The sequence below is a fragment of the Alternaria ventricosa genome (genome assembly GCF_023758065.1).
Source record: "Alternaria ventricosa strain BMP 2768 chromosome Unknown scaffold_8, whole genome shotgun sequence".
Lineage (NCBI taxonomy): Eukaryota > Fungi > Ascomycota > Dothideomycetes > Pleosporales > Pleosporaceae > Alternaria > Alternaria ventricosa.
The window spans coordinates 1295510-1319809 of NW_026055688.1; the positions used below are offsets into that span (position 1 = coordinate 1295510).

A 24300-nucleotide genomic window follows, 5' to 3' on the forward strand; every position below is an offset into this window, starting at 1 on the left:
CAATTTTGACGATGACCATTGGACCCGTCGAGTGCCAAACTTCTTTTTGGTGAAGTTCAGAGACAACACAATCGAGAACAAGGGCACTCCGGAGGAGCGTCTCGTGTATGGCATTGGCTATCACACAGACGTGAGCAAATTCGTCTTCTGTGATACAAACTATTTCAAGGACGCCTCGGGCAATTGTCGTAAATGGACGATCCAGGCTTACGTTATTAGAGAGGACGATCTGGCTACGCTGAAGCGCCGCTGTGCAGTACGCCTACAATTTATCTTTGGAGAATACGATTAGCTTGTGCAATACACGGCCGGTCAGGATCCGGAAGAGCCCCGCCCAGACAACGAGACGGGGATGGGAATGAATGTAAAATGTAAGTTGTTTCCCACTAGGAACAATTCATTTGCTTGTAGAGCTAATCGTCTGTCTTCAAAAATCCAGTGAAAGAAGTCTTCCTTGGACCACCAGATCGATACAATCCTTGGAAGTCCGATGCGCGCTATGTGGGGTGGAAAAGGAAAGGCGATCTAGACAGCAGTGCCAACTTCTGGGCAATCAAGGTGGCTTCATGGCCTCAGCAGAAAGGCTTTCTCAAAAAAGATCCACTTAACGAAAATTCACTTGTCGAAGATGTTCGCTTCGAAAACAATTGGATCTTCACGAATAACATAGCCGAGGCCCAAAGGTGGTCCCCTAAAGGCGACGATTCCCGGATGAGGGGAGTGGTTGAACTTGAGTTTAAGACGCGGGAGAAGTTTATTGGGTTCTTGAAAGAATGCGAACGGAACAAACATTGGTTTGGGGAACTTATGATCATGAGAAACACCGAAGAACACGAACGCGGAGGGCCCATCCTAGATTTTGCGGTATACAGCGAGGAGTGTAAGTCAATTGGTAAAGCATTCTTGCATCTACTAATCAATGTGTAGTTGTCTATCATCATAACCTCACTCCAGTTCCACTTGAAGAGGGAGATTGGGAGCCGCAAGGCACGAGGATAACAGTGGGAGATCTGGAGGCAGACTTCAATAAGTATGTTGAGAGATGAAGGGGAGTACAAGCCGCCAGCAACTAGTCTTTGGCGCTACCTAGGGCTCACTTAATCTGGTGTTTCCTCGGTTACATACACACTCATTATTGCGACAATGTGTTTTGAGGCTGTTTTGGAGGACTTGTTGGGGTATATGTGATGTAGCAGACAATGAGAACACAACCACACAGCTGGAATAAGAGTCCTCGTACAAATATGAGTCACTAACCGAGTAGGAAATGACAAAGCTGCTTCGTTCGGTTCTGTAATTAGATGAACTACAGTGATGATACATACCTAGGTACCCAGGTAGCCTCGAAGCGGTCGCCTGGATAGACATCATGTCTCTGGATGATCAGCTATCTTCCGCGCCATTCTCCCCACGTGATGATGCACGTAGGTCGTGCGGCGTTGTCACAGCAGTGGCAATGGCGACATATGGCTTACGAATGAACTGTCACACTCAATCGATTCCAGACTTGTACAGCCTCGTAGAGAGTTCCATGTCACATCAAGGCTATGCAAAGGTGAATACCATACCTGGATAATCCCACGCAACTGACGAAGAGTCAAAGAGACGGAGAAGACAACCGGAGACGATCGCAGCGAATCACAAGAGCCTCGTTGCTAAGTCTGGACAATGGCATCACCGCTCCGATGCGCGGCCCGCGACACGTGAGCATTGCGGCACCGGAACGAGCTGATGTTCAAACACGTACCTGAGCTGCACATGGCACATGCAACAAACGTGTGGGGGTTTGAAGCCCCCGTCACGAACGCATTCCACAGCCTCAGCAACCCCACGAGCTCCCAACGCACAGCCTGATCACAAGGCATCGCGAAAGGCCATGAGTATCAACGGGTATTTTGGGCGACGGACCGACACAGCGGTTGCGGTGAGCGTTCGTTCAATGTATAAAGCCCGGCTCTTCACGATATATGAAGGTACATTGATACGGCAGCTTAACATTCCCAATCCTTCTTCACATTATTCCCGATCACATATTCTTGCATATCAACACCAATACCCCCTCTGATCTTCTTCTCTTCAAACCCTACATCACACTTAACACGCCGTATCTGCGAGAAGCATCAGCACTTACATGAAGGAATCTCCGCGCCAGGCGGAGAAGTCACTCCGCCAGAGCGAACACGAGCCTGGCGATACCTTTCCCGAACGGCATGTCTACACCCCGCTTGACGTCGAAGGCAATCGCAGCTACTTGAGAGAGGCCACACACAGTCCCCAGAACCCAGGATCCTCGCATGGATCCCGCGGGCCTTCCGGCCAACGTTACGGGGATGCAAACGACTTCAGCCAATCTTACATGTCGAATCCTAGATTCGACGCGGCCGCTACTGCATCGCATGATCCACGTAATGCCATGCAGACATCGCGATTCGTTCCCCACAGCGACAACAACCATCTGCGTGGCGTCAATAGCTACGTTGATCTGACCAGCCCGAGCTGTCGGAAAAGCGAGCTCATGAGCAAAAGTCCCGCGCATGCATATTCGATACACCAGCGGTCTATCTCCAGGGAAGGCCCTTCGCTCGCGTCTATGCCGTCGACAGAACACTTTAGCATGGTACCGCAGGCGGCAAGTCCGCTTTACGAACCATTCCGAGGTCTTTTCAGTGACTCTGGGCACGCGAAGGAATACCGACAGAACAAGATGAGATTCAACCGTGAACCATGGAGGGATCCTGCCACTGACCCGACTATCGAGATGGTGGAACGTGATCGCGACCACAACGTAGAGCGCATCTACAATGCGATGGTCAGCGGAGATCTTGCTAGAGACAACCCCAAGTCCACGGCGCGGAAGAGATGGATCGAAGAGCCACATTACCAATCCGACTTGGTGGAAGCATACGCCCACAAGGTGTTCGACTGCCTGCTCGAGCAGGTCAGGAAAGGATTCCGCGGTTGGCAGCAGAACGACTATGTCAACGACGAGCGCAAGGGCGAGGACGAGGACAAGGATACCGACTGTGCCGGTCGGCTAGATAACATCGTCACCGCCCTAGCACAAGAGAAGTGCATCTGCGAGAACGTCATGTGCTCGGCGTGGCAGATCCGTATGTTCGTCAACGCACCTAAGGCGTATTCCAAGCGTAAGGACCAGAACCGGGTGGGTAATAGCAAGAGGCCGAATGCGAAAGGTCACAGTGTACCTGATGACAATCCGCGCGCATCGAAGAGGTCTCGTACCAGCGCTGCTCCAAGGACCGGACAGGCGCGTGGTCACTCTTCACCAGCTTCCGAGCTGCCGTTGTCGCGTGGGAACACACCACAGGAGTCTTCGGGACCGACAGGCTCACCGTACTTCACTACGCCAGTAGCCCAGCGAATGACGGCCTTCAGTCCTCCGTCTAGGTTTCTAGCACCTCAGGCCCCGGCCATGCGTCCTCCTCCTCGATCGTACCATACCTCCTTCGACCAACGCCACATCTCCGCGTCGTCGCCTCCTATGCAGTCATCATTCGCACAAGCGCAGACTCCAAAGGGTCAGCCTCTCTTACCAATCACCTCAATCTCACCTACTCAGCATTCGCCATTCCCACCTCCGCCCATGCCACGGAGCAGATTCTCAGCTTCTGCCAGCCCCGACGATGTCAAACCACCGAACAGGAACACAGACCCGTTCTTCAGTCCATGGGGACAGGCAATTCGACCAGACGCAGCCTCTCCTGACGTGTTCGCACACTTAGATCCAGCTGGCAGCTCGGGTTTCCCAGGAGTTGAGGACTGGCAGCATGAACCGTTCCCACAAAACGATGCGTCCAGCGATGCCAACCTCTTCGCGCAACATCCTGAGATGGGTGTCTGCCTTGCCGATATGGAGCTTTTGCCCTCGTTCACCGTGAATGATGTTGTAGGTGGGAACGTCTTCGACCCCTGGCAGCACCAGGACAGCGGGCACTGAATGTCAGGTACCCCCAGAAGCCGCCAGAGCCAGCTTCGATACTGTGGGTACACGTCAACCTAGGGAAAAGCTGAACAAGTCTGGATCCTAGATCGACGTTAGGTCACCTACCTGGCATGTTTCTATGTTAATGTAGGCTGCAGACCTGTTTAGCCTATCCCTAGGTTGACATGGGTAGGGTACTATTCCGGATGGCGGGGCGACATATCTTTGCACTCGCAAGCGCTAGGGGACGTACTTTGAACTTGCAGTGGTTCTTTTCGACCTTCTTTCCTCCACTTGTTGACCACCTGGGTAGTGTGGCAACTAGTCCCGATTGATTATTTCCCAGTACACGTTGGCGCTGTACGACTTTGTGGTACTATTTGTAATTGTTGTTTGGTACATTCTCTTTTGTAATCCAGAGTCGTTCAGTAATGAAGATGGAGAGCTTTGGCGGCGCTGTAGTTAGAGTGTGGACTTCGGTCTTGGAGACGTCATTCGCGGAGCTGTGGAAGCTCTATTCTTATGTTGTAATCTATTGTTAGCCCGTAGTTGAATGAATCGTAAACACCATATTCTTCGTTCCGCAGACATGCAATGGCGCGTTTGGATGGTTGATGTTAGGGAGGAAGGTCGCGAATTTGGCAAGTACCTAGGTGGCCGACACGCCGGAGACGCGTCGCGTGGGTTTGGCGATGGTGACGTCATCAACGGAACCGTGGAGCCGATAGCTCTCTTGACCTGCCTCTACATCTAACCTAAGGACAGAAAGAATAGAGTGCGCCCTTGAATCAGACTGCAGTCTGGTCCTGGGTTGGGCTTGATCTTTGAGATTGTACTTTGGTAGAAGTCTGCAGCAAGCAGTCAAGAGATGAAATTGCAGGAGTACCTCCAGTTATGTCCTAGTGAAAGTGAAAGTGCTTCCGACTCGAAGTGTACCCACTAGACAACAACAATACTGCTAACGCAAACACCGCCTCCAATCATCCATTGATGCAGGCCGGTAAATTACCCGCTCGTCAGACTCATACGTTAGCGCACGCCCTCTGAAAGGCTCTGGTGAAGCCGACGCTGCTCTTGGTTGCTTTCCCTTCCCTGCCCTGGGCGTGTCATCGTCTGGGGGCGTGATAGGATCTTCGTTCGGTGGCGTGGAAGGGCTGTCTTTCGGGGGCGAGGTGGGCTCCTCGTTCATCAAGATGATACCCTCGCACAACATGCCGACATACTCCGTCTAAGTGTTATGCGTCATTGGTCGCCTGTGTATTTTCCTGACTTTCTGGATGTTGTATCCATTCGCACAGTGATCAAGGAGGTGGTCGAGGGGCATTCCGTCGTCCGAGAAGAGTTCGCCAAGTCTAGACCGAAAGTCATCGCGGTCTATGGGGTCGTTGCGAATGACGTCGTCTGGTAGACGTTTGCTCAAGATATGCAGAACGAGAGAACAAAAGCAGCGATTGGGGGCGTGATCCTGGTAGTCGGACGATTGTATCCATTCGACAAGTTCTGGGTCAAAGATCATACGAAGATCCTCTTCGTTGGGCATACGCCACGGGATTGGATGTCGGCCAATGTGCAGAGGTGCCAGATCTTTGGGTCCCGCCTCATACCGTTTCTTCATGAACCTTTTTGTCAGAATCGACCTTAGCGTTTTCGGGTGTATCGCGTTTGGGTCAGTCGTGGGTCCGTCGGCGAGCTTTGGTGATGGAGGTCCTTGCGGCGAATCGCGTCGTATAGGCTCTTTGGGTGTCGCTTCATCCTGTGTGTCCGGGAACATATCATGCGCGAACCCCACCTAGACGCCCGGCAATCTCCTCGCATTTGCTTCTGAAAAGCCTATGGGGCAGGAAAACGACCGCGCCCTGAGAGTTGGGATGGGCGGAGCCTGGTACGCGGAAGTATCCATAGCGATAGTATCTGGACTTTGGCGATGTGGAGATGAGGATATGAAGATAGCGCAATAACGATGTGGTGGTGTGCTGGAGTGTGACTGTGACTGTGAGTGGAGTGAAAGTGGTGTTTGGGTCAGCAAGGTGCGCGACTGCTCTAACCATGTCGATACGCTTCCGCGCTTTCCATCTTGTGTAACTTCCCTACTCTTTCCTAGCTTTACATTGGAAGGTGCCGTACCCAAACGAAATCAGGTCACATGCGACGATTAGAGTTTCCACAGCCTCGTATTAGCAGCCCGTTATTATTGACACAGCGCGTATCTGTTGGTAGGCCGTTGTACGATTGTACGGAGTGATGACAATAACTGCCCAGGTGGGTTCTTCTCGTGAGATGGTATATATTACTACCTAGGTATGCACGCGGACGCTAACAAGGTATACCCAAACTCGGCATACGCCGGGCCGAAGTAGGATCGAGGCGGTACTGAACAGCATTGGGTAATATCATGTGTGTGATACCGACCTCTAGATCATCCTCGGACGATCATGACAGCGCCTGGCAATAACAATAACATGTTCCTCTCCTCTGCCTGTAACTGAAGTAAGTCTCTACCTCTCTGAAATCTGTGATGCGTTACATACACTCGGTATACTGCCATTGACGTCGCATCGGGGAAACAAGTGGACATGCAACCTGCGTTCTGGCCTACAGAAGGTGATCATTCGTTAGTAAGTGACCACGAAAAGCGTGTACAAATGATTGCTTACACGCTCGGTTGTCTGCAGTAGAACAGCTCCACTCGTCTTTTGGGGTAAAGTCCCCATCTTTCAGGCACCAGTACGTAATATTGGCAGAGGCGAGTGAAGCAAACAGCATTGAGGTGATGATGGCGAACTTCATGATGGATAATCTTGGGATTCTGAGGAGTTTGTAATGAAGTGATTGTGGAATGTTGGGTAAGTATGAGATACTTTGGGGGGGACGACGGCCAGCTTTGTATTCCCTCGGGAAAGCACACAGGCTCCCTTCTCACCCATGGTATGTTGTACTATTTCAAGGAACTGCTCAGATAGAGTTTGAGCGTAAAATTTGGCCGGGGAACTCCTGGAAAGAGCTGTCAGATTGGCGCAAGGACTTGAGTTGCGTGCATCTCAATGCCCTGAAATTGGTATGGCGCGCTACGGGCTGTCAGACTGCTTAGCGTAGACCAACTATTTTGGATGATCTGGAACGCTGTTGACTTCGGCCCGTTGGTACCTGTGTGACCACAAGCATAGACAACATTCCGGAGTTGGGTCCGTCAATACAGGCCATGCCCAGGTGAACTTCTGTTTTCGTACACGATGTCTGGAACCAACAAAGCTACCTCTCAGTATGGGTAGTCATCGTATGGAAAGAGCAAGAAGCCGCACGCACCTATCAACTGGAAAAGCTACACTAGCAACTCTCACTATTCAAGAGTTTTCTCAAGCGACAACCTTAGGATGGCTACACCGACTTATGCGGCTCGTTGCAGACCGTGCATCGCATACAGAATACGGCGGCTGGTGATGCTGAGCAGTATCTCCACCTATCGTTCGTTGTCTTCGTGATGCCTAGATGTTTCCGTACATTGACAAGGGTCGCAATGTCGTAGCAGCTGATACGGACGGCATACTCATGCTAGAGATAGCCCGCGACGATCTATCAGCCCCCTTTTAATTCTCTTCATGTAGAATTTCATCTTCCTTGTATTCCAGGGTCGACATCGTGCCAAGAGTCTTTGCATACAATCAGCGGTGTAATCAGCTCTTCGTGCTCTTAACATTTCCTTCATCAATAAGTTACGAAAGTAGCGATCGTCGTAAGCAGCATGCACCTTCCTGGCAACTTCATGATCAAGTTGCGCTCTGGGCGTCTTAGCCGTCAGGTCGTTTAGCATATTTTGTCACAATGTGGAAAGTGCGACATGAGGCAAGAGCAGTTGCTGGCGACCAGAACTCCAGGAAACGCAGGCGCAAACGATATGGGGCAAGAACGCCCCAACCATGACAGCTTACTTAGGGACACACTGTCTTGTGTCTTGTCAACACCTCAAGGTCAGACACGGCGGATATCGCTGGGGTCCTATCGGTTGGGTAAATCTAGAGCACGTGAGCTCCTCCATAACGTCGCAATCACGACCCTTTGGGCTCTTCGATATCGCAGTTCGTTAAAATTCGTATTCGTACAATGGTATCACTCTTCGAAACCCATCCACTCGCCTATATCCTCGCCTTCGTCGCTGTCAACCATCTCTTCATCCGATATTCCGTTCTCTATCGCTTTGACCCCAAAGTCGAGTTGAGCGGACTTCTCTTTCTCCTCTGGCGGCTGCGCAAGCAGGTATTCGATGCGATAAATGTTCTCATCAGCCAGTCTTGCGAGCTCAGCCTGTATCCTGCGAACGGCTTTCTCGACACTTCTTAGCTCGGCCTCAAGTCCACCCTTGTTGTCCTTCATCCATCGACCATGCTTGCTGAGTAGTGCCTCGATCCACACCAGATTGAATTCCAGATGCGGAGACTCGTCGGCTTGGAGGGCGACAAATCGTAGTAACCGACCGAGGTATACTGATGGTAGGTCCTTGACTACTAAAGCGACGTTGCTCACGGGCGTAGCTTCGTATACGCGGCGAACAAGGTTGCGCTCGTTGAGACGGAAAGCCATGACCAGTGCCTTGAGATAGTCTTTCTGTGCGAGAGTCTCGAGAGTTGTCGCCGGTGTGACGGTGATGTCTAGATCGAAGGGATCGAATTGGAACGTGTTGTCCAGTGAGTAAATCAGCAGACCTTCTGTTGAAGCGGCACAAAACGCTCGGCCAGTTGGCGAAAACGCGACAGCAGGTACGCGTACTTCTGGTCGTGTTTTCCGTGCGCCAATGCCCTTTTGCGCACCAGGTAGTGTTGTGTCTCGACGGTCCTCTAGATCTGATGCCTCGCCTTGGTCATCGATGAGACCTTGCGGTCCAGCGTCTGTGAGCAGCTTGCTGTTGAGGAATTCTTGTGTGCCATCGAGAGAAAGGTTCACGGATACAGTGAACCTCTTCAGCAACACACCAGACTGCACATCGTAAAGACAGATGTACTTGGAGTTGCCGCCTGCCAATACACACGTGCCGTCTGCGCTGTACTTCACCGACGTAAAGGCTTTGGTGCCTGCGACGTTGGCTGCAGTGCGCCGATCTGACATCTTACGACCACCGGAAACGTCCCTTCGTGCATCAAGGCCATTTTCTTGTGCAGCATCAGATACGTTCCAGAACGTCAGTTGTCCATCAAGAGTTGTGACGGCTATTTGCTTCGAATCGGGGCGGAATGCGACAGATAGAATGTCAGCCATTAGTTGTAGCGGCTCGCTTGTTTGGGTGCGAGCGAAGATGTTCCAGACGCGAACAGTCCTGTCCCAACTTCCACTGACCAGCGTGCCAGCATCCGGAGAAAATGCTAGGGATGATACAGGGCCTTCGTGACCAGACAGCCTGTCGAGCAACTGGCCGGTCTGAACGGACCAAATGTGAATGTCGAAAGAGTCGATAGAGCCTGCGCATACGACCTCACCGCTTGGGTCAACCGCTAGGGACGAAAATGAAAGCCTCGATGGCGCTGTGAAAGTGCGGAAGTTGCGATACCGGTGGAGATCCCAAGCCCTGACGGAGCCATCAAGACTGGCTGTGAACAAGACGTTTCCCTTCTTCGCAAATTCGCAGGCCGTCACACCGCCCATATGTTCTGTGAATGTGACGACACAGAAACCGGAGTTGACTTCCCAGACTTTGATCTTGCCATCGTCTGCCGCTGTTATTATCCGTTGACCGTCTGGCGAGTATGCGATTGTGTTCATCGAGTCGAAGTGTCCCTGCTGCTTCAAAATGTACGATTCAGACTGCCATTCCCACACAAGTAGCTGGCCGAGCTTCGACGCGCCAAATGCTAACCATTCTCCAGTCTTGTTGATGGCGACGTAATCGATGTCGTTCTGCGAGATGCTGAGGCTAGAGATTTGCGCAAATTCTGGTAGCTCGTGGATGAAGAAGGCGCCGTGGGAAAAGCCTGTGACAAGCAGTTTCGACTCGGGATGGAAGCTGGCGCATGTGACTTGCGCATTGTTCTGATGGAAAAAGTGACGTTCTTGGATACCCCATTGTAGATTCTCGTCGTCGTCTGGGTCGGCGTCGGCGGGCGCATCGTAGCGTAGCATGTATTTCCAGACGAATAGCGCTCCATCCTTGCTGACTGTGTAAATGGTCTCCTGATCCTTGGAGAACCATGCGCCGACTACTTCCTGCCTGTGTCCACCCAGTGTTGTCTGCGCATGTCCTTCTGCTTGATCAACGCTCCATATCCGCGCTGTCATGTCTTTGGATGCGCTCAGGAAAAATCTTGAGTCGCTAGACCATTCTATGCTCTGGACTGAATTGTAGTGTCCTGTGTATATCCGGTGGCGCACGAAAGGCGCAAACTCAAGATCGCCTTCCGCAACGTCTGGAGTGGATGGTGTGTGCCATACTTCAATCTGCCTTCCTATGCCTACTGCAAAATGCCGGCCTGAAGGAGAGAAAGCGATCGAGTTGACTTCGCCGCGGAGAGAGAAATGGTAGAGTACGATGCGACGAGGAACATTGGTGAGGACTGCGCGACCGTCTTCATCGACCGAGAGGAGGAGGTTTCCGCGGGGGTTGAGGGCAAGGCGTGCGATGTTCTTCCGGTGCGCAAACGGAAGCGTGTATGATTTGGAGCTGACTAATGATCAGCGCATATCGAGAGAGGCAGTCGCGACTTGAAGCCTACCTCACAAGGTCGAAAACCGTGACCCGGTTACCAACCGGCGACAGCAGACATGTGCCATCGGGTGTGAAGAGAAGATTGCCTCTGCTGTAGACGGTGCCCAGCAGGTTGGAGAACTGTGGGTGTCAGATGCGAAGATTTGAACGACAGCACTCGACTCACCTGAAAGTCAGTCTTCATCTTCAAAGTATCGTGGCTGCGGTCTCGTCATGTCGTGGAGGGCATGATGGTCGCATCTTGAACTTTTTCGAAGCTCGGATCATCGCAGAACGCGCTAGTGGAGTAGTGTGCATTAGTCGCGGTTTCCCCGTTCAGGGTCAGTGCTTGCCGAATGGGCGACTGGCAGAAAGGGGACCCAAATTGTCTACCAACACCACACCTCCTCACCAGACCCCATATCGCACGCTGTTCAGCAACCTCACTGCTGACTTGCTTTTCATCCGCCACCTCCACGTATGTTTTCACGCCGCACTTCCCGAATATCAGCCCTCATATAGCTAACAGCACGCAGACCCCATACACACCAGCGGTCAACCACACACCAGCACAATGGCCGAGTCCGCGTCCCCCATTGGCATTGCCAATGTACGTATACCATCTGCTCCACCTATGTCTTCAATTCGTATACTAACATGCATTGCAGCTGCCCAACCAGAGGTACTATCAACACAGCGGACACGCAGCTTCGGCCCTAACGTAGCACAGGCACAAGATTGTTGCAAAGCGCGGTGCTGCCTTCACCATAATGGTACGCATATCATCCCCATATCAATCGACTTCAATCTAACTAGCTCAGGTTGCTGGCGAGTCTGGTCTCGGAAAGACGACCTTCATCAACACCCTCTTCTCCACCACCATCAAGAACTACGCCGACCACAAGCGACGACACCACAAGCAGATGGACAAGACCGTCGAGATTGAGATCACCAAGGCCGAGCTCGAGGAGAAGTTCTTCAAGGGTATGCAGCGCCATCCTGCTCTTCGTTCCCTATGCTAACTCATCTAGTCCGTCTTACCGTTATCGACACCCCCGGTTTCGGTGACTACGTCAACAACCGCGACTCGTGGCAACCCATCATCGAGTTCCTCGACGACCAGCATGAGTCGTACATGCTTCAGGAGCAACAACCGCGCCGCTCTGATAAGATCGATCTCCGTGTTCACGCCTGCCTGTACTTCATCCGCCCCACCGGCCACACCCTGAAGCCCCTGGACATTGAGGTCATGAAGAAGCTGTGCACACGCGTCAACTTGATCCCGGTTGTAGCCAAGGCCGACACACTGAGCCCAACAGACCTGGCCAAGTTCAAGGCGAGGGTAAGTTGTTCCATTTCTATGGCACCAGCAGATACTGACCGCTTTTAGGTGCGCCAAGTGATCGATGCTCAGGGCATCAAGATCTACACTCCCCCTCTCGAGGATGACGACGCCGCCGCCATGCAACACGCACGCGGTCTCATCGACGCCATGCCCTTCTCCGTCATCGGTTCCGAGAAGGATGTTCAGACCAACGACGGCCGCACCGTCAAGGGTCGCCAATACGCCTGGGGTGTTGCCGAAGTCGAGAACGAGGAGCACTGCGACTTCAAGAAGCTCCGCGCTATTCTCATCCGAACCCACATGCTCGACCTCATTCACACTACTGAGGAGAACCACTACGAGGCCTACCGCGCTGGCCAGATGGAGACAAGGAAGTTCGGCGAGGCGCGCCCAAGGAAGCTGGACAACCCCAAGTTCAAGGAGGAGGAAGAGGCGCTCCGCAAGCGTTTCACCGAGCAGGTCAAGGTTGAGGAGCAGCGCTTCAGGCAGTGGGAGCAGAAGCTTATTGCTGAGCGTGACCGCCTCAACAAGGACCTCGAGGCCAGCCACGCGGAGATCAAGCGTCTTGAGACGGAAGTGGACAGCCTCCAGGGTAGCATCAACCGCTCTCACGGTCGTCGCTAGACGCACCTTTTGGCGTTGGTGGTGTTGCACGTACAGAGATGGTGCAGCGATTCAGCATGGTCGCACTAATTCTCCACATTCTTCCTTCAAGATTCCCCTTTCTGTTTCCGTAACTTCGGTTCTCATATGTCTGTAATGTCGCGCCGCCGTGGGGATCACTGTAGGCGACGCGTATCTAGGCTTGAGCTAAAACAGCATGTCATAGCTTATAGTTCTATAACTTGGTATTAATCTATTATGAAGACCGCTGGTCGCTAAATCTTGTTGTTGGGTATAGTGATGTTCAGATATGATGTTTAGACTTGTAATCCGCCAAACACCCTATCCAGCTCCTCGCCTTCCTGTGCCTTGCGCTCCGCCTGCGGATCTAGATCCATGAGATTCTGCTCCGGCACCTTTTCTTCCTTGACCGACTCATTATTATCGCCAGGTCCCTCCGGCTTGATGATATGCACACCACTATCCAACCACCCAGGCGCAACCCGCCTCTTCTCCGCGAGGTCCTCCTTCCGCCGCCTCTCCTCCCACTCCGCCAACGTTCTCCTCGCGTCCGCTTCTAGCTTAGCAAGGTGCTCTTGTAACGCGACACACGACGTGAGTATCTGGTCTGGATGCGCTGATGTGCCCGTTGACGAGGTGACATATGCTGGTTTCGACGCAGAGGCGTTGGGGTTGGACGGGTCTTGTTGTTGCTGCTGTTGGGAGAGGATCGAGGGAGGTAGCGTCGACGGGAGGGTTACGTAGGAGTATGGCAAGGGGACGGATGTGGGGAGGGAGAGGAAGGGCGAGAGTGTTAGGGGAACTTGGGCGAGGAGAGGGTGGGGGTCTGTGGGAGTGGTGTTAGTGAGGTTCGCGCTTGTTGTGTTGGGCTGGGTGGAGGGATGCGATGCGATGCGATGCGACGGGTAGCCACACTCCAGAGCGAGCATGTCTGGATGAGACGATGCCGAGGTCGCTAGTGATCTCTCGACATGCTCTCACGCGATACCCTGGTATTGAAACTATGACTGGTCGCATGTACTGGCTATGCGCGTGCATCGCGCTGGGCGTGTATTGTAGCGGGGAAGAGGAGCACTCACGTTCGTCGTGCATATTCGATATGGCTATTTGCGTATGATAAGTTCCGTTAATTATTGCCAGAGTAGCAGTAGCAGAGCGTTTGATCGATTTCGTCCGAGTACGGTGGGGCGTAACTTTGCGGGATTGTTGTTGCAGGGCTTGGGGTTGTGGAGGCACGAGGTGTTGGTGGGGAAGCTCCAGGCTGAGTGGAGCTGCTGACGCAGGTACGAAGTTCCAAGGTTCCACGGCTCCAAGGTTGGAAGCTGCGATCACGCGTTATGCATGTGAGGTAGATACAGACAGATTGTTTGTGGGGTGCATACACGAAGACGATTATGGGGACTGCCTCATTTTGTGGGTTGATGGGCAAGTCACCCTGGTGGCATTTCGAGCGGTTCTTGGGAGTGATAATATCAATTTACGTAGCGACTACCCTTTCAATACAATTGCATTTGTGTTGTACTGTGTATATACTTGATGAAAGAAGAAGAGGGCAACTGTGCGTATGTGCGCGAGAATGTCACCTATATCCGCCTACCTGATCTTCGCAGAGCAAGTGAATGGCCTCGGGCCGGGAATTGTGTAGCTGGTCGGGATCGGCCAGTACAGTTGAAACTTAATACCCGGGTCAGTCGCTTTGTATGCACCTGGGAAGCTGACGGTCGCCGGACTGGCACTGCCACCTCCTGTCACGTTGATTTGAGCACACTCCATGTAGAGTTGAGCGCCAGGGTAGTTTGAGGCGGCGTGAAGAGCAATGAGCTCTGCGCGGAGGAGATACCTAGAAAGGACCGTGTCAATCGAAAATAGAGATTCACCAAGAAGTTAGAGATGACTGACTGTCCACTGGGGATGCACGACGGCAGTACAAAGTCCACCAGGCCCTTATTGTTATAGAGTCTCGTAACAGCCCACTCGCCATTGGCATCCATACCATCCTCGTAAATCTTGAACCACTTGAGTCCCGTCACTTTGGTAGACAAAGCATCATCGACTTTGGCAAGGTAGACCATGATGGGACCCAAATGACCGGGGTCAATTGGGTCTGACTTGTCCGTCTCGGGCTTGGAATCGAGCGTGTGGTGCCACTCGGCAGTGAGCTTGTCCCCAGCTTTGACCTGACAAGGTGTAAGCCGAAGCCATGTGGCGTACTTGCTTATTGCACAACCAGCGTACATTGATGATGTCTTTGGGGAGAGGCGTTCTGTAGGGGTTTATGCTGAATGCGGGTCAATCTAGCGCTTGCCTCCACGCTTTGTAATGCTTTACCCGCCATTACAGATCACATCGTTTGATGTAACGTCCGTTATTGGTCTGAGTTCGTAAGTAAGTTGGAGTTCAGAAGGCGATTGTGGGGTGCATTACCCGTCGTAGGTCTGTGTCGTGCTGTTAGCAGGGGAGCAACATGGGAATCGTGAACATGCTCACCGGCACTCGAATACCCTTAGTATGTCCTTGCGCCACGCCATTGACATGTAGCTGGGTGAAAATTGTGTGTGCCGAAGCGCTGGCCAGTAAAGCACAAGTAACCACGTATGCCTTCATCATGTAGGCTACTACGTTAGATCATGAATGCCCTCATCAACGCGACGATGAATCTTCCTATATGCCATCGTGGTGCACCGTTCTCAAGCTGTCCGAATGGAACACGGCACTATTGTTCAAATCTGGTCGACCTTCCAGTTCGGCACGCATGCGACTCGCGGTGGACTCGCGTGATCAGAGACACTTTATTCCCCAATCTATTTCGCCCGCCGTAACGCATTTCTGAAAATATACTGTGTATGCACGAGACACGTGCTTCGTGGATTTCTCAGCGCATAGAACCCTCGGCATATACCAAATAGGTAATGAGCACCAATGCGGTCGTGACTGCGCGTGCTTTGAACCGGCGGTTGGGTGGAAGAACCGCAGTATTAATTACAGGGAGGAGGATATGACCGAGACATGCCGCGACACCGTGGCGCGGCTCTTGGAATGTGGGAAGCGAGAGAAGGAATGCGTAATATAATAGATTGTGTGTTACTGGTCTGGTCGAGTGTTTCAATCAATGAAACGTGCGCATCTTGTCGGTCAGCGAGAAGGCTTGGAAGCCGTCCTTCATTTTGAGGCAGCCTTGCGGAATATGCGGGAAGAAGCCGGTACCGAGAAGGCTGTGGCGGTTGCACGAGGTCAAGGGCACTGACTTCTTAATCCTTCCGACGAAGCTGGTGGTGCAGATGGTGCATTTGAAGAGGCTGATGCGAGGCGAAAGCGCGAAGGTGACGGTCCATCCCACCAGCCACTAAACGATTGTGGGGAAGCCTGGGCCCGAACGGGTAAGGGGCACATGGCTAACGGCGATTAAAGTCGCCATCCCGGCTGCTGTCAATCTACATCAATCAATCCACCCATGCCGCCGTAGTTTCGACATATTAACGACTAACCTTGAATCTCGGCCAGATCACCTACGTTTTGAAACAGCCAATGACAATGTCGCCCACGGTAATCACGCCCCTCGGTTGGCTCATCCTAGCCAGCGCGCGTCGTCCGTACCTGGTTCAACGCGCACTTCTGCCGCCTCCAGAAGGAAGTTCCCCAGGTAGTGGCTTGGCCACGGGTGTCAACCCCATACACGGCGGCGTAGTCTAGCATAAAGTTGATATGTATATAACACGTCCGCACCCTGGCAGAGTGATAGAGGCCACAGCTACAACTTGCGCTTGTCAATTCATCTCATCTTCGACGTGCTGGTAACAAGTCTCCAAGATGAAGACCTCTTCTTTCGTTCGAGCGGCATCGCTGCTATCCTCTCTTTTCGCCCCTCTCGCTCTTGCGCAGGAAACGTTCACCCACGAAGGCACCGGTATCGAGTTCTGGCGCCAGACAGTCAGTGACGCTCAGACTGCAGGTGGTTTCGAGTGGGGTTGGGTGCTGCCTGGAGAGCCTACTGGAGCCAACGACGAGTACATTGGTTATATTGTAAGTTATAACAAGTCTGTGTCGACACTGCAGCCGCTAATATTCCCCAGAAAGGTTCGCTCGAAGCAAACAGGCAGGGATGGTCCGGTGTCAGCCATGCTGGTGGCATGCCAAACTCCCTTCTGCTCGTCGCATGGCCGGAAGAAGATGCCGTCAAGACCAAGTTTGTTTGGGCAGGTGGTTATGTCGCTCCTGAGGACTACACTGGCAATGCCACTTTGACTCAAATCTTCCACTCTGTCACCGACACACACTTCGAGATCGTCTACCGATGCGAGCACTGCTGGGTCTGGAATCAGGGCGGTGCTGAGGGCTCTCAACTTCCCACTACTGAAGTTAACGTTATCGGTTGGGCTCAGCATGACAAGATCTACGACGGCACTTGGGTTTTCCACAACAAGGGACAGTCTCAGTTCGGCGCCCCTACCGCGGATGCGAGGAACGCGAAGTACACCGACTACCTCAAGCTGGTAGGTGGCCAGCCTTCTGGCGCACCTACACCAACCAAATCCGGTCAGCCATCAGCTACACCCACTCCAACAGCACCTGTCAAGTGCCAGGGATCACCTGCTCCTTCAGGCTCCTTCGACTACATCGTCATTGGCGGTGGTGCTGGAGGTATTCCTGTAGCGGATAAGCTTTCTGAGTCCGGCAAGAGTGTTCTTATGCTCGAGAAGGGCCCGCCATCTCTCGCCCGTTTCGGCGGAAAGATGGGCCCTGACTGGGTCACTAGCAACAACCTGACCCGCTTCGACGTTCCCGGTCTTTGCAACCAGATCTGGGTTGACTCTGCTGGTGTTGCTTGCACTGACATTGACCAAATGGCTGGCTGTGTTCTCGGTGGAGGTGCTGCTGTCAACGCTGCGCTTTGGTGGAAGCCTGTTGACATTGACTTCGACTACCAGTTCCCGAACGGCTGGAAGTCAGCTGACGTCAAGGGCGCAATCGACCGTGTCTTCAAGCGCATCCCGGGTACCGACACTCCTTCCGTCGACGGAAAGCGCTACAAGCAGGAAGGCTTCGATGTCCTATCCGGTGCGCTTGGTGCAGACGGCTGGAAGAGCGTCGTCGCGAACGACCAACAGAACCAGAAGAACCGCACATACTCTCACTCTCCTTTCATGTACAGCAACGGTCAGAGGCAAGGTCCTCTTGGCACCTACATGGTCTCTGCCCTTGAGAGGAAGAACTTCAAGCTGTGGACCAACACCATGGCCCGCCGTATCGTTCGCACCGGTGACACTGCTACTGGCGTTGAGCTTGAGAGCGGTGTTGGCGGTACTGGCTACTGCGGTACGGTCAACCTGAACCCTGGAGGCCGTGTCATTGTTTCCGGTGGAGCTTTCGGATCCTCCAAGGTTCTCTTCCGCAGCGGCATTGGACCAAAAGACCAGCTGAGCATCGTCAAGAACAGTGCCCTCGATGGCTCAACCATGATCAACGAGTCTGATTGGATCAACCTTCCCGTTGGCCAGAACTTGAACGACCACGTCAACACCGACCTTGTTATCAAGCACCCCAACATCTCCTTCTACGACTTCTACAAGGCGTGGGATGCTCCCATCGAGAGCGACAAGGATCTTTACCTTTCCAAGCGCTCTGGTATTCTTGCTCAGTCTGCACCCAACATTGGCCCCCTCGCTTGGGAAGTGATCAAGGGAAGTGATGGCATTGACCGATCGATCCAATGGACTGCTCGTGTTGAAGGCCCCGGTGCCAACGACACCCACCACCTCACCATCAGTCAGTACCTTGGCCACGGCTCTACCTCGCGTGGTGCGCTCTCCATCAACGGTGCTCTCAACGTCTACGTCAGCAAGGCGCCCTACTTGCAAAACGAGGCCGACACCGGTGTTGTTGTTGCCGGTATCAAGAGCATGATGAAGGCTATCCAGAAGAACCCGATGATCGAGTTCCAGGTACCATCACCCAACATGACGGTTGAGGCATACGTTGCCAGCCTTCCCAAGACACCAGCTGCCCGTCGCGCCAACCACTGGATCGGAACCGCGAAGATCGGAACCGACAGCGGTCTTACTGGCGGAACAGCCGTCGTGGATCTGAACACTCAGGTGTACGGAACGAAGAACATCCACGTCGTCGACGCGTCTCTCTTCCCTGGGTAAGCTCACCCTCAATATCACATGTCATCCTCGAACTAACATGGCGTAGTCACATCTTCACCAACCCTACATCTTACATTGTCGTTCTCGCAGAACATGCTGCTGCCAAGATCCTTGCGCTTGGTGCAAGCAGTGGAGGTGGTAAGCCTTCGTCGTCCGCTCCGTCATCCGCCAGTACCGCTAAGCCCTCATCTTCCAAGGCGCCGACTAGTTCGTCAGCTGCCCCTGTCAAGCCTTCGTCAACACCAGGAAAGTCATCGGCTGCGCCGACCAAGACATCTGCAGCACCATCAGCTACTCCTACCAAGACGGCAAACGCCTGGGAACAGTAAGTAGACCAAAAGCTTCCATGCATTGAACAAGTACTAACTTCATATCAGATGCGGCGGTCAAGGCTACACTGGACCGACAGCTTGTGTCAGCGGATACAAGTGCGCAGTGAACAACACATGGTTCTCTCAGTGCGTCCCTAAATAGGGGACACACATTCATCTCCTACCCCGGTCTTGACATTCGATACATCTGGGGTGTCTTCTTTGTACATACTTTAGCTTCAGTGTATATCACTCGCTCATCCTGCAACTTCGTGTCTTGAATGCCTCGCCTGATCTCGTGAGCTGATGAATTCCGCAGCATGCCTGGGAGCCGAGGTGGCAGACGCGTGACGAATGCGGCATAGCGCGTCTCTTATCGCGCCCCGCATCTATCGACCTTCCATCACAACTTGCCAACCATCTCATCCCAACTTTCTTTTGCTTTGCCAATACATTTCTTATCGCGTAGTATTCCTGAATCTTACGTGACTTGGGTATTGCATACTTTTTGGCTCCTCTACACGTACATGATGCCATCCAACTGCCCAGCCACCTCTGCCAAGCGCGACGATGACGCGTCGAGAAACGTGACGGAACTACTCCATCAACGGCTTCAAAGCAGCCCTAAAGATGACTGGGGACGATTGTTCGAGTGCTGGGGCTATGATGATTGTGGCGACTGTCATCGAAGTAAAGGCCATTGCGGGTGGTGTGCGATTGTATGTTCACATCTCCTTAGTCGACTTGTCATGCATTCACCCCTAGGAAACCGCGGACTATCACTAACGCACTTTAACAGTCCTCGACGTGCCTTCCCTTGCCTACGGATGCTTTGTCAAAAGCTTTTCCTCTCCTTTCGCCCATTCGCTACGACTCGATATGCGCTTTACCATCTGAGCGCTTCGAGCTGCGTACCTCGGGGTTGGGCTGTCAAGTGTCTACAATCACTTTCTTGACGTCTATCGTGACTATCTTCTGTACGCTCTTTGGTGTTATGGTGCTGTACAGTCTTGCAAAGTGTATTAAGTGGGTTGGCTTTGGTGCAAAGGCAAGCAGAGGCGGCTACGCGCTCTATGAGGATGGAACGGAGGATGTATGGGTGAGAAGAGGCGAAAGTTGGGGGAAGTGGTGGCGAAGAGTGAATGGCGAGCAGAAAGAATTCGAGGTTGAAGAGGTGGATGAAGGGACGCGTAAGAGAGGCTTTTTCTTGTGGAATACGAGGGATGCAGAGAGAAGGCCGTTGCTTGAGTGATGGGCTATAAAGCTGATCATTTGGCCTACGTTGAACGACACTGGCATACTGGTGGCTCATTCATTTCTGCGCTTCGGCTATCTGCGTCACCATCGCCTGCTCGACACTCACTCGCCCCTCACCTCCGCGTCTGCCTTCCCGAATACGTCATTGCCCAGAAACGTCCGATCTTTTACTTCCCGTCGTTGAGCGATATCACCTGCTCTCACCCAGATCCACGTCCGAGCTCTCACGCACTAAGGCCCTATAAACAAGCTCTCCTCCGACCAGCTTTTTTCCTCCACCGTACTCCTCCACTGTAAACCCCGACAACACTGCGGTACCTTACCCCCAAACAACTTTTCTTCAATTCACAACTACGAAGATTCTACAGCAAGTTACTCCACTAGACATGTACCGGATGCGCCAACGCGGACGTTACGGTCGAGCTAATCCGATGAGGATGCCCGGCTCCTTCAGTGACAGCGATAGCGGCGATCAATTCAGTCCCGCTGCTCACACCCCGCCAAGCTCTGACGAGTACCCATCGCCTTCCAGCAGGACGTCTCCCAAGGTCAACACCGCTGGTCTTCGACCACTCCAGGAAATCGCTGAAGAGGCTAACATGTGTGCGGCGTCCCAGCTTGCGTTCGATAACGACGATGAGGCCTTGGCTCAACTCGAAGCTCGGATCGAAGAACTCAACGCTGAGTATGAGCAAGTCCTGGAGGGCCAACCTGGTAAGGACAAAGAACACGGCCCTGCGGACGCTTACAGCAATGAGCGCGAAGAACACGATGAGCAAGATCCCGCTGGACACGGCGCACAAGGCCGCAACGGACCCGCCGGACTCCGAGGGCTTGTTGACGCCCACGAGATGGCAGTGAAGAAGTCTATTGACAGGGCCCGTAACATGATCGGAGCGTTCCCCTCAGCCGTCGATCTTTTCCCCGTGTACGGCAACATGCGCTCCACGGTTCAGCACCCCATCCAAGTCGCGGGAGGTATGATTGGTCACACTCCAACGGCCTACATGAAGCATCGACGTCAGTTTAAGGCACATTCACGATCGCATACCGACACTGCTTCTCCTCGCTCGGCGGAAGTCAAGGCTTCTCCTTCTGCTACACGCGCTGATGATGAGGGTGAAGAGCAGTCCATGAAGAAGAAGTGGAGTACTGTTAAGGTCAAGTCTGGAGATGATGATGGCACCAGTCCCACTGCAGACCGACCAAACCTCCATTCGACATTTTTCGACACTTTTGTCTGGCCGACTGAGCTGTCCACGACATCGTCCCATGCTCGCGCTGCAACGAGGGCATCTAGGTCACCGCTTCCTGAGCTCAGGACTTTCGAGGACGTTCACCGCCAGATCCGCGAGCAGGATATCGAAACTACCCTGAACGCCGACAATATGGCTGCTCTACATTGGGTTAAACGCGAACTTGCTCCTGTTGCTTCGTCGAGCGGCCCTGCAGCCCAAAAGCCTGAGTCCGCTACTTCGCTTCTAGACCACACGCACCCAAAGAAGAACGCACCTAGCCAGTCATCGCTAGAGGCACTTTGCGGTGTCCACACGGGTCAAGATCACAGTGTCGGCTGTATTACCCTCAAGGAAGGTATCTCACCCATCGATCTTCTGCATCTTCTAGATAACTCCGACATTTCCGATATCGAGTTCGAGATCGAAGACGACTCTGCCGAGGTCAAGAACGGCGACGCGACTGTCGGAACTACTACTTTGGAGCCGCGTAAATTCGTTCCGACTGTTGCGGAACATAAGAAGCAGGCTGGCGTATCAGTTGAAGGTCTCAACTATGCTCTCAGTACAGATGGAGAAGATTACAGTGACTCTGACGACGATTCAGTTCCCAACGAAGCCCGTAAAGATGTTCACCCAAAGAAGCCTTCTAATGTCGAGGTCGTTGCCGGCTCTGCTTCTGCTGACAGTACCGCCGCACCGGACGACGCTATGGTAGACGAGTTTCTGGACTTCACTGCCAACGCCTTCTCGCGTGATGAAGTCTTCGAGATCCTTCGTATGTGTGGCGCGAATTTAGTTGTTGCTGTCTCCATGTACCGCAACGCCCGCAGTCTTGATCATATCCGACAGATGCTGAGGGCTTGGCTTGCGCCGCTTGAGAACGGTGGTTTGGGCGACATGGACCGCCAGTCCGTTCAAGACGGCGAAGTGAACATTTTACAGTTCAGTAACCCCTCACAAGTCTTCACACCTCTTCACAACGCTGAGCCTACTGGAACAACGCTGAGTGTGCGAGATGCCTACAAAACGCTCGGTCTGGAGGCCTATCACTCTGTCGACCGTGCCACACTTGATGACAGCCTTCATTCAAAGCTGATACAGTGCGGGTCAGCCAAATCTGTGTTCCGATCTCAACAGCTGGTGCTTCAGGCTTATACCGACATTACCAAGCATCAGAATGACAACGACTGTTGGGAGCTATCTCCTCTGTGTATCGAGTGGACTGAAGAGACGGACGAAAAGCTCATCCGATGGAAGACTGAAGACGTCAAGATTACTTGGACTGCCATCGCTGGAGCCTTGGGTATGACCGTGAAAGAGTGCAAGGACCGTTTCAAGGTACTCCGACCCTCGAAGGGCAAGGCGAATTCTACAAAGGAAGACAAGTCCAAGAAGCAGCAGGATACTGTCAAGGAAAAGATCGATGCTGTTCACGCCACCTCCCCTGCGCTTGGTGACAACTATGGCGGCCTAGATGAAGCCTGGGATGCTCCACTTGTCTGTACGCGTTGTGGAATGCATTGGTGTGACTGCACATTCAACACTGATGGCAACCGTGCTGAGCAGACAGCCCCTGGCCTCGCGACCGGTAACGACGTACACTGGGGATCTTTTTTCCCAGGCCCACAGAGCTCAGGAGACGACGCATGGGCTTCCATTCGCAACCCTGACGATTCCAACAAAGCTCCCGAACCGGAAGCTTCTGCATCTACTGACTATACCGTCACCTACTGGGCCACCGTCGAGTCTGGCGACAAGACTGTTCACATTCCCATCAATAGCAGCGACGTCTCCGGTCCCGAGAAGAACATCATCGAGAGCAGCAGTGGTATGAAGAAGATCTGGAAGTGGGCTCAAGACAAAGGTCTCGCCGACAAGATCAGCCTTCAAGACGCTTTCGATCTCGCCAAGGATATGCACTGCAAGGAAGAAATCGACCAGCCAGTCGTTGAGGAGCCTCAGCGTGCTACAGATGCCCCACGTGCTACCAGCTACAGTCGTAGCCCCAGCCGTAGCCGTAGCCCATATCCACGACGGGCTGCTCCCGCTGTAGGTCTCCTCGGTGTGGACTACATTTACCCCAACCCCCCGTATGTTCGCCCGATGACCTCTGCGATGACCTCTCCGAGGTCCTCTCAGATGAGTTCGTTCCGTCCAGTGCACGAGGAGACATGTGATGGGTGCGACGCATGGTCTTGTTATTAGCCTTTTTGGCTTGACGTCTTTCACGGCGTGGAGTCTTCTATCTCGTGTTTCATGGATTCAGGAGTGATTCTCCGCTCGATGGCCTTGCTTTATTTGTCCTTTTCTTAATTATGGGATTGCGCATATGATCGAGATCACGGTAAAAGGTCATTGGCTTACAGGCCTATAGGATGTTTGCGACAGGCAAGTTTACCGTCAAAATGGGTAGTACGGATAGGTGCACTGCTTAGTGCTATGAACGTGTAAAATATTTGTAACCTTGTCTCTTACGTGCAGTGATATCACTAAGCCCAGCATTGAACCCTTGAGACATGAAGATATCTTCGACACTAATATCCGCTCGTACCAGGAGTTTGGCTAAAGCGGGCGGCGGAGTAGCTTGGGATGGCCGTGTGGTTGATGAAGAGTCGTTCATGATGCCGACCTGCCCCACACTCTATCCGTAGATTAACGTCCATGCAGGTCCATCCGCAACGCACCCATGTACGAGCATGGTATCCCAGATTATTTTTGACGGCAGTTCGCATCATTGAAAAGTTGTGATGCCATAAAGCCGATGAAGAT

The 24300-nt window shown here is 52.9% G+C and overlaps 6 protein-coding genes across 6 annotated transcripts; 3 read left to right on the forward strand and 3 right to left on the reverse strand.

The window, feature by feature from the left end:
* Positions 1-2131: 2131 nt before the first annotated feature.
* Positions 2132-3958, forward strand: J4E93_005645 (uncharacterized protein; the record flags this gene model as incomplete). Its single annotated transcript, XM_049343565.1, has 1 exon — positions 2132-3958. One exon carries the CDS (start codon positions 2132-2134, stop codon positions 3956-3958), a length of 1827 nt encoding a protein of 608 aa, XP_049199658.1.
* Positions 3959-8047: 4089 nt separating this feature from the next.
* On the reverse strand, positions 8048-10815 carry J4E93_005646 (uncharacterized protein; the record flags this gene model as incomplete). Its single annotated transcript, XM_049343566.1, has 3 exons — positions 8048-10586; positions 10639-10751; positions 10798-10815. 3 exons carry the CDS (start codon positions 10813-10815, stop codon positions 8048-8050), a joined length of 2670 nt encoding a protein of 889 aa, XP_049199659.1.
* A 2060-nt stretch (positions 10816-12875) lies between these two features.
* Positions 12876-13508, reverse strand: J4E93_005647 (uncharacterized protein; the record flags this gene model as incomplete). The annotated part of the gene is made up of 1 exon (XM_049343567.1): positions 12876-13508. The coding sequence occupies one exon, from the start codon at positions 13506-13508 to the stop codon at positions 12876-12878; it is 633 nt and encodes a 210-aa protein (XP_049199660.1).
* Positions 13509-14172: 664 nt separating this feature from the next.
* Positions 14173-14816, reverse strand: J4E93_005648 (uncharacterized protein; the record flags this gene model as incomplete). Its single annotated transcript, XM_049343568.1, has 2 exons — positions 14173-14419; positions 14479-14816. The coding sequence occupies 2 exons, from the start codon at positions 14814-14816 to the stop codon at positions 14173-14175; spliced, it is 585 nt and encodes a 194-aa protein (XP_049199661.1).
* A 1570-nt stretch (positions 14817-16386) lies between these two features.
* On the forward strand, positions 16387-19199 carry J4E93_005649 (uncharacterized protein; the record flags this gene model as incomplete). Its single annotated transcript, XM_049343569.1, has 4 exons — positions 16387-16599; positions 16650-18721; positions 18772-19050; positions 19103-19199. 4 exons carry the CDS (start codon positions 16387-16389, stop codon positions 19197-19199), a joined length of 2661 nt encoding a protein of 886 aa, XP_049199662.1.
* A 1693-nt stretch (positions 19200-20892) lies between these two features.
* J4E93_005650 (uncharacterized protein) lies at positions 20893-23736 on the forward strand (the record flags this gene model as incomplete). The annotated part of the gene is made up of 2 exons (XM_049343570.1): positions 20893-20896; positions 20954-23736. The coding sequence occupies 2 exons, from the start codon at positions 20893-20895 to the stop codon at positions 23734-23736; spliced, it is 2787 nt and encodes a 928-aa protein (XP_049199663.1).
* Positions 23737-24300: the final 564 nt, after the last annotated feature.